General features: G+C 41.3%; 1 protein-coding gene across 1 annotated transcript; it reads left to right on the top strand.

The window, feature by feature from the left end:
• The first annotated feature begins 5 nt into the window (after positions 1 to 5).
• Positions 6 to 12,842, top strand: SBSPON (somatomedin B and thrombospondin type 1 domain containing). Its single transcript, XM_026115205.2, has 5 exons — positions 6 to 367; positions 9,886 to 10,080; positions 10,656 to 10,746; positions 11,561 to 11,737; positions 12,470 to 12,842. The coding sequence occupies exons 1-5, from the start codon at positions 130 to 132 to the stop codon at positions 12,585 to 12,587; spliced, it is 819 nt and encodes a 272-aa protein (XP_025970990.1). The 5' UTR covers positions 6 to 129; the 3' UTR covers positions 12,588 to 12,842.
• Positions 12,843 to 13,163: the final 321 nt, after the last annotated feature.

Consider the following 13,163-nt stretch of genomic DNA (forward strand, 5'->3'; position numbering starts at 1 on the left):
GGCGCGGCGCGGCGCGGCGCTGCGCGGGGCGCGGGGCGGGGGCTCCCGGTGCCGCCGGCGGAGCCGGGGCGGCGCGGCGCGGCGCGGGCGGCTCCGCACGTCGGGCGGGCGGGCAGGCGCGGCGTGGGCATGGGCGGCGCGGCGCTGGCCGGCGCCCTGTGGCTGGGGCTGCTCTGGCGGCTGTGGGCCGAGACCGGGGCCGAGACCGGGGCGGGCTGCTCCGCGGCCGGCAAGTGCTGCGAGGGCAGGGACGCCGCCTGCGTCGGCAGGGGCTGGAGGGCGGACGGGGGCTACGGGACCTGCTTCTGCGACGAAGGCTGCCGGCGCGCCGGGGACTGCTGCCACGACCACGGCCAGGCGTGCCCAGGTAGGGCCGCCCGTCGGGGCGAGCTGCGGGGGTCGGTCCCGTCCGCAGCCCCGAGGGAGTGGGCCGAGGAGGGGGCACAGCGCGCAGGGGAGGTGGCCTGGGGCTGGCCGCAGCTGGGGCTGGGGTTGTCCCGGGTGCTCCCAACCCTTTTTCCAGTTTGTTGCCTGCTGGTGGTTTGCGAGCTGGAAGCTGTCCTGGGTTTGGGGGCTAGAAATTGGGTTTGTGGTGATGGTCTCAGCTGAGAGGGGCTTCTTCAACCTGTAAACCACAGGAGGACGAATTCCTCAGCTGTGTCACCAGCCTTGGGTCGGGGCAGGACCAGGGACCAGGCTGGCACTGTGTGAACACAGCAGCAAGCACTCAAGTGAGAACTGACTCTTTTTGCAGCGTTCCCACACTGGTTTGTGGGTCCGCAGGAGTGCAGAGCCTGAAGTTTGCTGACCTGAAGTTATTTTCCCTCTAAAATGCAATGTTCCTTACTTTTCCCTGATGATCTAATCTCATCCCAGATATGTATCACTTACCATAGGGCTGTAGGACTACAGAGACAAGGGGGAGGTGCATTTAGCTGCATCCGTGCGCTGAACTGCATCCTCCTGTCTTGTCAAGTGACTGTCAATTAAATAATTGGGGAAATCCCCAGGGTGAGACTTTGTTCTCATTTCTAGGGGCAGGAGGCTGCCAGGATGAGGCCTTGGCCCACTGAAAGGCGGGGGCTTCAAAACAAGCTAGGGGATGAGTGAGAAGGGTCCTCTGGCAGCCTGCCCGCAGCAACCTGCCTGGGAAAGCCTGGCTCCCAGACGAGCGTTGGCAAGGATAGGAGAAAGCTCCCTGAAGACAGTTCTTAACTCTGTGATTTTACATGTCACTTTACCAAACTGGAGCAAGCAGCCTTGTGGGTATTTACACCCTTGCTTTTTATTGTACTTTTATCCCTCACGGTCTTCAAAATATTTGTTCTCTCTCCCTCTGTCTGCAAAGTGGGACACTGCCGTCATTTTACAGGTGCAGAACTAGTCCTCAGACAGTCTGACATCTCTCTGGAGCTGGCTGGATGCAAGCCAGTCTAGATCCAAAATGCCATGAGTCTCGGCCAAACAGTCCTGCTAATTAGGGTTTATCAGCAGGCTCAGCACGGTACTGAGCTACACAGCTTGGCGACCTAAGTTGGCTTTCACCTGGCTCAGAGAGGGGGGAATACAGCTGTCTGGCTACGTAGACCTGTCCTAAGTGATGTGAAGCTGCACAGAAAGACTGAGCAGAGCAGGATTCTGATGCCAGGTCTCCACAGAAAACAAGGTCAGTCCTCTGATCCCTAGACCCTCTTTTTTTCCATAATAACAGAAGGGAAGAAGCTGTGTGCCACGAGATCTGGCAGAAGGTGCCTGGTAGCATCTCTTACAGTTGGCATTGCTTTATATATTGATCTTTTGGTGAGGGAAATCAGTAGGGGGAGCATTGATAAGATAATTCCTTGTCATAGAATCATAGCATATTGCATCTTTTCAGTAAATCAAATAGTTAATATTCAAATACAACAGGAGAAAGCTAATAAAGATATGTACTGCTAGCATTAAAACAGGCAGTGAAGCACAGAAAATTTTATTAAGAATTCCATGAACTCCAAAAAGAAGCTCAGTCTTGTGTCTGAAAGGTCCCAGTTTAGACACTTTTCTTGTCATGACTTCAGTCAGGTGCCTTGTTTTTACTGCGATGGTGTTTTTTGTCTTGAGCGTGGTGGTAGTTGCCTAGAAATGTGTGATGTATGAAGCGTTTGCAGTGTCTCCCTGTTGTCCGCTGTGTGGACAGTGAGTACTTTAGATGCAGGTAGGAAGGTGAAGTCTCAGTGAATTTCCCATGTCTGTCTCTTTGCCCATCATGGGAGAAGCTGCCCAACAGGAACTGAAAGGGCTTCGTTTTAAGACTGCAGTTTACCTCTGTCTCTCACTGAAATCCCCAGCCCATCCTGTAGAAGTATCCATCATTTTCTCATATTCTCTTTCTCCTTCCCTCCAGCATAGTGGACAGTCTTACGGTGGGTCAGTCCGGGGAGCTGAACTAGCAGGAAAACTAGTTGTGCTTTCTACACTGTTAGTTTCTCGCTGGTTTAACTCCGTGAGCTGGCTCACAGCCTGGCTGTGTGAGCACTGGCACCAGTGCCAGCAAGGGCAGCAGCACTTCTTGCATGGGCGCAGTGTGGGACGACAGGGTTTGGGCAGCCCTGAGCTAGGTTTGACTCTCCTGGTCTAGGAGAGTGGCTCCCATGCATCCAAAAGCTACAAAATTGATCACAAGAAGTTACCCTTTTAGGGGCAAATGACCAGATATCCTTTTTACTGCAAACAGCCAGTAAGTTTCTATAAACAAAAATTCTAAATAGTTCTAATGGGAGTTTTTTATCAACATAGACAAGTGTGGCCTAAAAATACTTTTATTTTAAGTTATTTTTTTTTCCTGTTGGATTTTGAGGTTTCACTTTCAGTGTTTCTAAATTCTGTCCATGTATGCGTTTAATGAAACCAAGCATGTCTATTTATGTGCATAGTTCACTCTGAAATAATTTATTGTTTAAATGTGGTTCAAAAATTGAAAACAAAAATGTGCAGTAAGGTGATAGATAAATTGGTCTTTACTACAGCTTTATTGTCACCCTGATCACCATTTGTGATTTCTGCACCAGCTTTTCATCCTTCCACAAATATTTAACAGGACAAAGTATTTGGGAAAAGTGTGACATGCCTATATTTTCAAAAATAAATAATCAAGAAATATGTTAGGAATAATACAAAAACAACACTCTGAAATAATAGAAACCAATGACAGGAAGGACATTTTAAAGCTGCCAACACCATGGTTAAAATCCATTATGCCTAAAAATTGTCGTATGTTTCGTACTTTATAAATAGATGGCTTGGCATAAGTCCGTGGGATGCTGAACCTATGTCCAAGGGCTTTTAAATAAATTTCCTTACAGTTCTAACAGTAAAGAAAGAGCATTTTTGTACATAAAGAACATTTTAAATAGAAAATGTTGTACAATGAAAAGCCTGAAAAAAAGAATGACCTTGTCATTTGAATGGAAGTGGTTACTCAGAAAATCTGAAGATTCATATACATTACAACATATGTTGTGCAGTGCTTCAGTGAAGATACTATAATCCTCTTTGTTCTGGAGGTGGTTTCATGGCAAAAAAAATTAAATATAGGGTGACTCAAAAAAATTCTATAGTTCTCAGTGCTTTAAATGGAAAAAATCCCAACCACTCAAGCTGTGTTTCGCAGGATAATGATGTAATTTTTCTGTACATCTTTGAACTTCCGAGGGTCTAATTAGCTTCCATGTCCTTTGGGGTCTTCGCCTAACAGCCTCGTCCCAGCCACCTGAGCGCAATGTCTATCCTTCAGGGTCCTTTGGCTTGTCATGTCTCTTTTCCAAATCAGTCATTATTCTTTTAATGAATTGCCATCTACCATCATTTTGTTAAGTGGGCTGGACTACTAATAAGATGGACAGAGGGCCCTAAAGAAATAGCAAGTGGTCTCCTGATACATTTGTTTGCATTTCAAGAGATGGCACCATTCTTTTTATGTCAGCTCTGGGATCCATTCTCTGTCATGTTGGAGAATTTGACATCTTTCCAAAGAGGCACAAACTAATGTACTGTCCCTTAATGATTTCTGGGTACTGACTGCACAAGTGACATTATTAGCCCACTGGCTAAATTCCATTCTAGCAACCCAATATTCCTTTTATTTCACATGACTGAGGCAATTCATACTTCCCGTTCTAAATCTTTATGGTCATAAAATTGCCATGTATTTCTGCAGACCACCAGTGTTTGGCTGTCAACTTGGGTTCATTTCATCAAGCTGTGAAGTCATCCCTTTCTTTACTATGCGGCTAGGCAATCCCTTTGGGAGTTTTCTGCATGGAAAGTGTGATGTAGACCTGATATTATCTGCATGTCAAGGTGCTAATCTGGGTTTAAAGTTACACAGAAATTCTTACTTCTGAAGGTCATTCGTACAGCCAAATTGGAACAGAGTCAAAAGATATAAAAATGGCTAGATTAGATCCGTTGTCCTTTGGGTACTCTAGGTAAAATTAAGCTGTGTGACAAGGCATCAAAGTCTATACTTATGCTATCCTATCAAATGGGACAAGGACTGTTCTCTGGCCCTGAGGCCAAGTGGCAGAGACTGTTATGTCCATACCATAGGTAGCACTTGTCCAGGGTTTCCCATGGGTGGCCCTAGGATATTTTTACTATCACTGTTTTTCTTTTTTAGTTCAAAATGTCTGAAAGAAATGTCTGAGGGTTGTGATGAAACATGTTAGAGTGGTGTTTTCATAGCCACAGAGTATGTGTTATGTGCCTTGGGGTACCGCATGAGGGCATACAGAGGTGTCTGAGCTTGAAGCCTGATGGCACAATGTTGGGTATCGCCATATGGCAAAGGGAGCCAAACCTGGTACAGTCTTCTCCATACTATTTTCTTATGCTATTCTACAAATTGTGCCCAGGAGCTGTCTGGGAAGGTGCTTATCTTTGAGTAGGAGGAAATGCCAGACGATGCTGATTGATAGTTAAGCAGCACGGACAGTCGGTCCAGCTCAATGCCCATGACTCAATGGCCATGGCTGCTCCTTGGTTCTGGTTTTTTTTTGGGCAGTGTAGGCAAAGCTGCAGAGATGCCAAGAACATGGGATACAGCAGCCATGGTCACATGTACTCCTATCGCTATGAGGCCCCTTAAAAAGTACAAGTTTGGTGAGAACAGGTGTAGAGTGAAAGGAGAGGAGGGGAATTACTATAGTGTGATAAGTATTATCTTCAGGGTAGCCTCCTTCAGGGGTTTTATCTGTCTTATTCTGTCTATAGTGCCCCAAGAAATTAGACATTTAGTGAGAGCAAACCCAGCAATTTCTGTGTCTTATTAAAAACAGTCACATACACCAAAGAGGTTATCGCATTTTAGTCTCTCTTCCCCGATGTTTCATATTGACAGAATCCCAGAGGGCATGAAATATTTTTCTGAATGACTAGCTTGCTCCCATCAGTTTTCCTCAATACTGATAAAGGAATATAACTAGGCGTTAAGCTGCAAAGCTTCCTGGGCATTTAAACTGTAATCAGGAAATACAGAAAAAATAGGATCCAAAACATGTGATATGTTCCCATTATAAGCTACTGGGAAACAGCATAGTGGAAAAAAGAAAAAGCTTCTTTTAACTAGAACAAGAGGTATAATTAAAAAAAAATTCAGAACCAATTTAAGGTATCATGACCACTGACTATAACATATATTTTGCTTCATTCCCTAAGTACCATACTGAAGCCCTAACTTTGAAGGAGGGGGAATGCAAAGTAAAATGTGTTTCATACTACATAGAAAATAATTTTGAGCCTATTTGCAATGTGCAAGGAAAACAATTCTTTGAAGAATTGAAGGATTTCAGCATCAGGAAATAGGAAACTAGAATATTTACCTTTTTTTTTTTAAGGCTATCTGTAATAGTATTTCAATTACATGAGATTAAATCATAATTTTATTGAAAAAGTAAGCTTACCAGAGGACAAAAAGCAGCTAATGATATTAAGGAAAGCAGCGTGGACTAGCACACAGTGCTGTGTGGCTTTGACTGCTTGTCTTATTTCACGGCTGGGGAATGCAGCAGACCCAGCCTTGACCCGTTCACCCGCTAGCACGCTGCATGCATGCAGTATTTCTGGGGCTCCTGCTGCTGCCCAAGCAGGGTGGTCTCGTGTGGACACAGCACTGCCAGGTGGGGAAGACGGGGCTCAGCCTGGAACAGTCCAGCTCTTCCCAAATGGCCTGCAGGAAAAGGGGAATGAACTGGGAAGGAACTGCCTGTCAGATTAAATGGCCTGCTAGGTCCAGGGCTCCCTGGATAGAGAAATGACTGTTTATCCTCAGTGGATTCTTCTTCTTGATGGATGCCCATGGGTGAGTCATTCCTCTTGTCTTTTACTGCTCTGTGTGCCTAGTCTATATAGGCTTCAAGCTCCTTGTTGGAGGGATTGTATTCACTCCACTGGTTCCCAGAGATCCTCATCCATATAAGCACAGTCAAAAGACCTTGATTTTAAACTATTGATGAATAAGATGCAGAGTCTTAACAATTCAACTGTTAGTGCTTACAGAATTATTTATGAAGGAATGATTCCAAAAAAACCCAAGAAGAAAAAGAGATATTACTATAACTTAAGTAGTAGCTTTAATTAATGATAATATAAATATTGCTGTTTTCAATTAAAGGCCAAGCTTTTCCCTTGGATGCATTTATTCAACTCCTTTAAAAATCTGCTTAGCAGATTTTGTAGATCTGTTGAGCAGATCTACTCAGCTATAAGAGGGAATGATATTAAAAAGATTCTAAGCAGTATTACAGAGCAGGTAAAATGTTTGCTTTTGACAACTCTTTTGCATCTTACAGAAAATTTTGTAAGCACAGTAATGATTATAAAAGAAAAATATTTGTATTTTTTCAGTTCAAATCCTCTGAAGAAGCAGACATAGGCTCTTACCTTAATGGCCTGTGTATGACTCAATGGATTAACCTTTAAATTGTTACATGTGCCCTGTAGGACTTCTACATTGCATTCATTTGCCTTAAAACAATGTTCACTGCTTATAAATAAAACACCTGTGATTCTGTCAAATCTACACAAGCTGTAACAATTTTATCCAGGGGATAGTTTTTGTAAGTGTACTGTGGAAGCGTTGAGGAGCTTTGAACAGAACATTTGCCACAGACCAGCAGCCCAAAGAGAAGGATGTAACACTTGTAGAAAAAAAGACAAGCAGAGCTTTCAATAAGACGACCTGGCTCTTGTACCCAAATAGCTAAGAATACAGCCTGGGAAGGTGAAACCAGAGGAGTATCAGAAAAGAATCTGAAAATGAATTGTACTGTGGGGATAGCCTTGCAGGGGAAATGAGAGGACTGTAATGAGGGGTGACATGGCAAAGATAGAGGCACAAACTAGGATCAGATCTTAGTAAGAAAGGAATTCATATATACTAGTAAGGAGCTGAAGCAGATGTGAATGGAATGACTTTCCTCACAGTCACACCAGCTAGGTAGCTGGTAGATGGTGAGACTGCACCAAGATATTCTGACCCCCTATATAACACATTAGTCACAAGATAAGTTCTTAAGCTCTTCAGTAGCTGTCACTCACTTAGCTGAAGAGAAATACAGTATTGGCTTGGGACCCTAGCCGAGAGGGATTTCTTAAGAGGACCTGTAGAACCTCAAAGCTTGAGGGAATGTTTGGATTTTGCTCATTTTCAGAATGTATAAAAACATCCTTATGGACAAAAGCAGCAGTACGGTAGGCAATGGGCAGCAGGCACACTGCCTGGGTTACGATAAGCATCACGGGACTTTGTGGATAAGGAACAATTCACAGAAAAATGCATGCTATGAATATTACCAGAGACAGGGGAGGTGACCTGTTTTTCTGCTCATGGCTGCAGAGGTTTTTACAAATGCTCCTCTAATACCTTTTGTAATGTCTGTAAAGTGCCATATGGAAAGCATCGAAAATTAAACACAGACTTACTAGGGCAATGACAGGGACTGGAAAACACTTTGCTCCTCAGTGGTTAGCATTGCCTGATGTGGCAGCACTGCTTTGAATCATGTGGCAGCTCAGATATGAAGGTCCCATTTTCAGCCAGACAGGACTGAGTGCAGTTTTGAAGAACTATACTATGCATTTTCACTATTAAAAGTGAAAGCAGTAGGCCATACAGTGTTCAAAACCTGGGGCTTAGTGTTCCTGTAGATGAACACCAGGAAAGTTCAGGGAAGGAAAGTTCAGTTCTTATGGACACATGTCAAATGACTGTTTTGTACTGTAAGTTTAATGGGTAAATAAAGCAAAGATTTGTGTATTATGCAGCTTTTTACTCAGGAATAATGTATCCATCACCTGTTTCTGTATTCTGGCAATCAGGCTGCAAAATCTTTTCTTCCAGAGTAGATTATCTGTATTCACTTGGGACATCTGTCTGACATGTTGTCAGTGCTTATATTTGCAAGGTAAGACAGAGCTACCATTTTGCCAGAATACAAATGGGAAATGCAAGGGAAGGGAAAAGTATAGATTGCAAGAATGATTATCATAATTAATATAAATGGGAGATATAAGGAGCATGCATTTTTGGATAGATGAATAGAGAGAATATATGAGAAATGCAAGGAGCAACATTATTAGATGCGCTGTAGAGAGTAAAATAAGGAAATGTCTAGTGAGTATCAGATATGATAGATCTGAGTATTTCTAAATATGAATCTTAAGACAGTATTTAAACTAACAGATGTTTATTGTATCATCTGCATTCCCCCTTGAAAGGTTATGAAAACTGATAAATATGAAATTAGGGTTTATGCTCTACATGAGAGAATGATTCATTTAGTTTTTCTATGGAATGCATACATAAACCTGCACATTTTTTAACAAAAAAGGTGTGAAAGGCCATAGCTGGGCTAAAGGTTAAAACAGTTGCCAGAAAACTAGCATAGAATATAAAGCAAAGCGTTTTTCTTTCTTCTTCATCTGAGACCTTCAATGAGCTCACCTAACATATGTCAGTTTAACAGATGAGGAAAACTTGTTTATGCCTGTGACTATTAGGCAGCTTTAGGAGGGCAGAGATACAAACTAGCACACGGTACCTGTGCTATTGGTGCTCCACCTGAAGGGATCATAGTTTCTTATGGTTCAAAGCTTACTTTCAAAATAATGGCACTTTTCCCATAGCAATTTAGAACACACTTGGTTAAGTTCAGAGAAAGCTTGTGATCTGTGAGAACTAAAATTCCAATACCCAATGGACTATTCTAGAGTTGGGAATAAGCAAAAGAGGACCTTATTTTTTTATGTACGTTCAAATATATATGTATGTGTAAATAATGTGTATTTTTTATACATATACACACAGATATATATATATATATATATATATGTATACACACAACCCTACATACATCCCTGGATTACTTTAAGACTAGACAAAACCAACATTTTTACCAAAAATTGCCTTCACAACAAGGACAGTAGAGCAAGACTGACTACATTAAAGCAGAGAAACTAAAGCTATGGCACTGGAGCTCCTTTCAATGTTGAGGAAATGGGTTTAGAAATCAATTTGAGGGGAATCAAGGTTGAAAGGCTTCCTGAATTCTGTTACTTCATGTAATAGTTCATGAACTGCCACAGTACGTCAACTCACTGACCTAGATCCACAAGCTGGTCTCTCTCAGTGGCAAATACCATAGGCTTCAGAGGAGAGAACAAGGAAAGAAATTTCCATAAGGAAGGAACTGTTTCTTTCCCCAGACAAGGGACGGGATGTTAAACTTCAAGATGCAAACTCCTAGAAAAGCATTTAAAACACCATGAATAAAAGCATATATATAAAGAAAGGTAAACCAAACATGGTTTCCTTTACTAGGAAAGGAATGTTTCAATATTGCTTTGCAGCTCTTCCATGCGTTGTGGGGGAGTGGAGTCACTGGAGTGGCTGTGCAGAACAGTGTAAACCTGATTTGCGAATGCGTAGGCGCTATGTACAACAGGAACCCAAAAACAGTGGTGAACCTTGTCCTGCTCTAGAAGAGAAGGCTGGCTGCATTGAATACCTGACTCACCAGGGAAAGGACTGCGGACATGAACACGGTAGTCTCTTTGATTTTTCTGGATACCTTTCACCATTACAGCCTTAAGTTTTCACTGTCAAAGCACAGAAAATAAGCAACTATCTGTAGCTAGCTGGTTAAAAATAAAATTAAACCCCCTGCTTTTTACTGCCAGATTGCTACTTCATCTTCTTTCTGTTTTTACTTATTTTTCCTATTCAGGCTTTTCTGAATTTCTGTTTAGTAAACAACTGAGCTGCACACATTCCTTCAATGTCTTGATTTAAGCCCCTCAGTAAGTATCAAAGTATTTCTGTGCAAAGTTAGAACACAAATTCAGTACAAAGCAGGAAACCCAGCTCTCGTAGAACTCCAGCACATCCTATTTCCTCAGTCTGTACTGTGCTCATTCCTCTACTTCTTCTGAATAAGGAGAGAACTCAGATGTAGGGAACAAGGTTGAAGGGGATGTTGCCAATGCTGTATCACTTTTTCAGTGAAGCCAGTCAGAATCACCTTACAGAACCCCATGAGATTCATTCACCCACTGTTACAGTAATCAAAATATGACTGAACTACGGCTTGCTGCCTTACTATAAATGTTTTCCTCCTCAGTCCCTGCTTTCATAACTACCTCTGAATACAGTAAAGAAAGAAAACAACGAACAGCATCTCCTCTCTGGTCTTCAGAAAAAGAAGAAGTTGGGTAATCTATTTATCATATACATGCGGGCCATCTTGTTCAAAAGAAAATAGCTAGCCACACAAAAATATTAACAAACTTGCAACAATTCAAAAATAAGCTATAGCTTCTACTGTTTTGCTCTTCTGTAGTTCATTTGCATTGCCAGATATTGGGTTTTATTACTTGCTAACTGTTCTGAATTAGGTATTTACTGGGGTCATAGAAAATTTGAGGACAGCTGCTTTTTGAAAGCAACAATAAGTACAGCTAAACCAAAGTTAAATCCATCTGTAAGTTAGACATAGATCTCTGAGCAAACAGGATTGGCTAAATGTGATCACTTCAAAGGGCTTTTCTTAACACTAATTGACAAAAGCAGTAAAAATATTGCTTGCTTACCAATACCGTTATGAAGTTTGTTTAAATTAAGCTACTATTGACTCTGTACTGCTCAAAATGCTTTGCCCTATGCTACTTTATCCAGAACAATGGTCAATAGGTATTCTTAAAAACCTATTTTAGCAGTCATAGAAGGAAAAAGAAGAGGTCCTAAGACTCACTAGGAGATGCACTTTTCAACATAATTTCTTTTATGAAAGAGACATAAAGCACTGGACTTGGCCATGGAATGAGCAATAGTTTGCCTAATGCTTTTAAGAATCCACTAATGGGGTAGGAATCAGAAATAGACTTGTTAACAATGAATAGGTCTACCTTGCACTTGACAAACACAACCCATGTGATAAGTACATTTTAAGTGTAAATTTAGCTTGTGCTTTAACTATTATAACTAATTTAATACTTATGTGTCAAAATCTCTTATCCTTCCAAGCAGATATTGCGTGGAATTTAAAACTGAATCGCTTTCACACCACTGTGCTTTGGAGAATCGGCCATATGCTCGATGGATGCAGTACCTACGAGAAGGACATACTGTGTGTGTAGCTTGCCAGCCTCCAGCTATGCATATTGACACTCATCGTTGTTCTGGAGATGGCCATAATGCAGATGGGTAATGAGAGAAATCATTTTTCTGCTGTCTGTTCTATAGCAAAACCTAACACAGAATTTAAGAATGCTCAAGGTCACATTTAAAGCTGCATTTATTATACCTAGAAAATGAAACAGTTCATATCACTTCCAGAGCTCAGAAGATTCAGCCTTTCAGTTCTCACAGAAATTTCATTTGAACTGATACATTTAAAATCTAGATAAAACTGGTACAGTAAACTTTAGTATAAGAGTTTAGTGCTTTGAAAGTTTTATTCAGTATTGTGAAGGAATGACGCAACTTCTGTAGTGCAAGAGGTCTTTAAGCAGTTACAGACACTGTTACTTAACAGGTGTACTTGCTAATGATTTCAGGTTTAGTAATGCCAGATCAGTATCTGTCACTGTCTCCTCAGATGTATAAACATGCTTTCTAGAACAATTTTGAAATAAGACAATTAATATTTAGAACACAGTCCACATATCTATTAATATGCATGCTATGTAATACCTATGCAATTGGCTATTCCCATCATCTTGTATACTAATGAATATAGTGCCTGCTCCATAGCTTACAAGTATAAGCACAGTAAATGAATAATTAGCTCATCGAGCTTTTATAGTCTTACATTATTAATCAAATCTAATCTTCTGTTGCATGATTCATCATAAAGCACAACTTAGTAATATGAAAATTACAGTTCTTAGTGTTTATAAACTCACTCCTTACTCCTCATTTATTGTCAATTTTCAGAGGTAAAATCTTACACTGGGAAGCAGTTGGCAACCCTCAGTGCCAAGGAACCTGGAAGAAAGTTCAGCAACTGGAGGAGTGTTCATGTCCCTCTGTGCATAGCTTTATTTTTACATAAAAGTTCAAAAGACCTTTAAAACAGCAACAACAAAAAGATTAAGAAAATTAACACTGATGCCAAAAAACTTGCACCTCTCTACTGTATTTGCTGGGGCCTAATTGAACTTTAAAGGTGACAAAACTTTGGCAGCCATTTGAGCAAGTGTCTCTGCCTTAACACAAAATGTTAAGATTGATCTTTGTACCTTAGTATGCTGTAAGCCTGTTTCTATGTTTCTCTTTTGTAATTAAAGAACTAATGTTTCTAACCACAGTAGCTTCAATTCCTAAAGTTCTTGTTCTTTATGGGCAATAGTCTTGTTTACAGGCATTGATTCTACTCAGTAGTGGGCAAGCCAAAGATTAAGTCTGAGAATAGCTCTCAAACTTTCATTTTTATTCACACTTGGTATTTAATGACAGTAACTAAAACTGGATTTCAGTTTAGATCCTTGCTCCTTCCCGATATCATCTAGACAGCTGTTTATACTACTTTTTACAAGTGCATAAATATTTTTTGTCTACATAGCCATTTCCAGATTCAGTCACCCTCATAAAAGTGAGAGCCTAATCAAAATGTTATCCAGGAAGTAGT

Source organism: Dromaius novaehollandiae, chromosome 2 (assembly GCF_036370855.1).
Source record: "Dromaius novaehollandiae isolate bDroNov1 chromosome 2, bDroNov1.hap1, whole genome shotgun sequence".
Lineage (NCBI taxonomy): Eukaryota > Metazoa > Chordata > Aves > Casuariiformes > Dromaiidae > Dromaius > Dromaius novaehollandiae.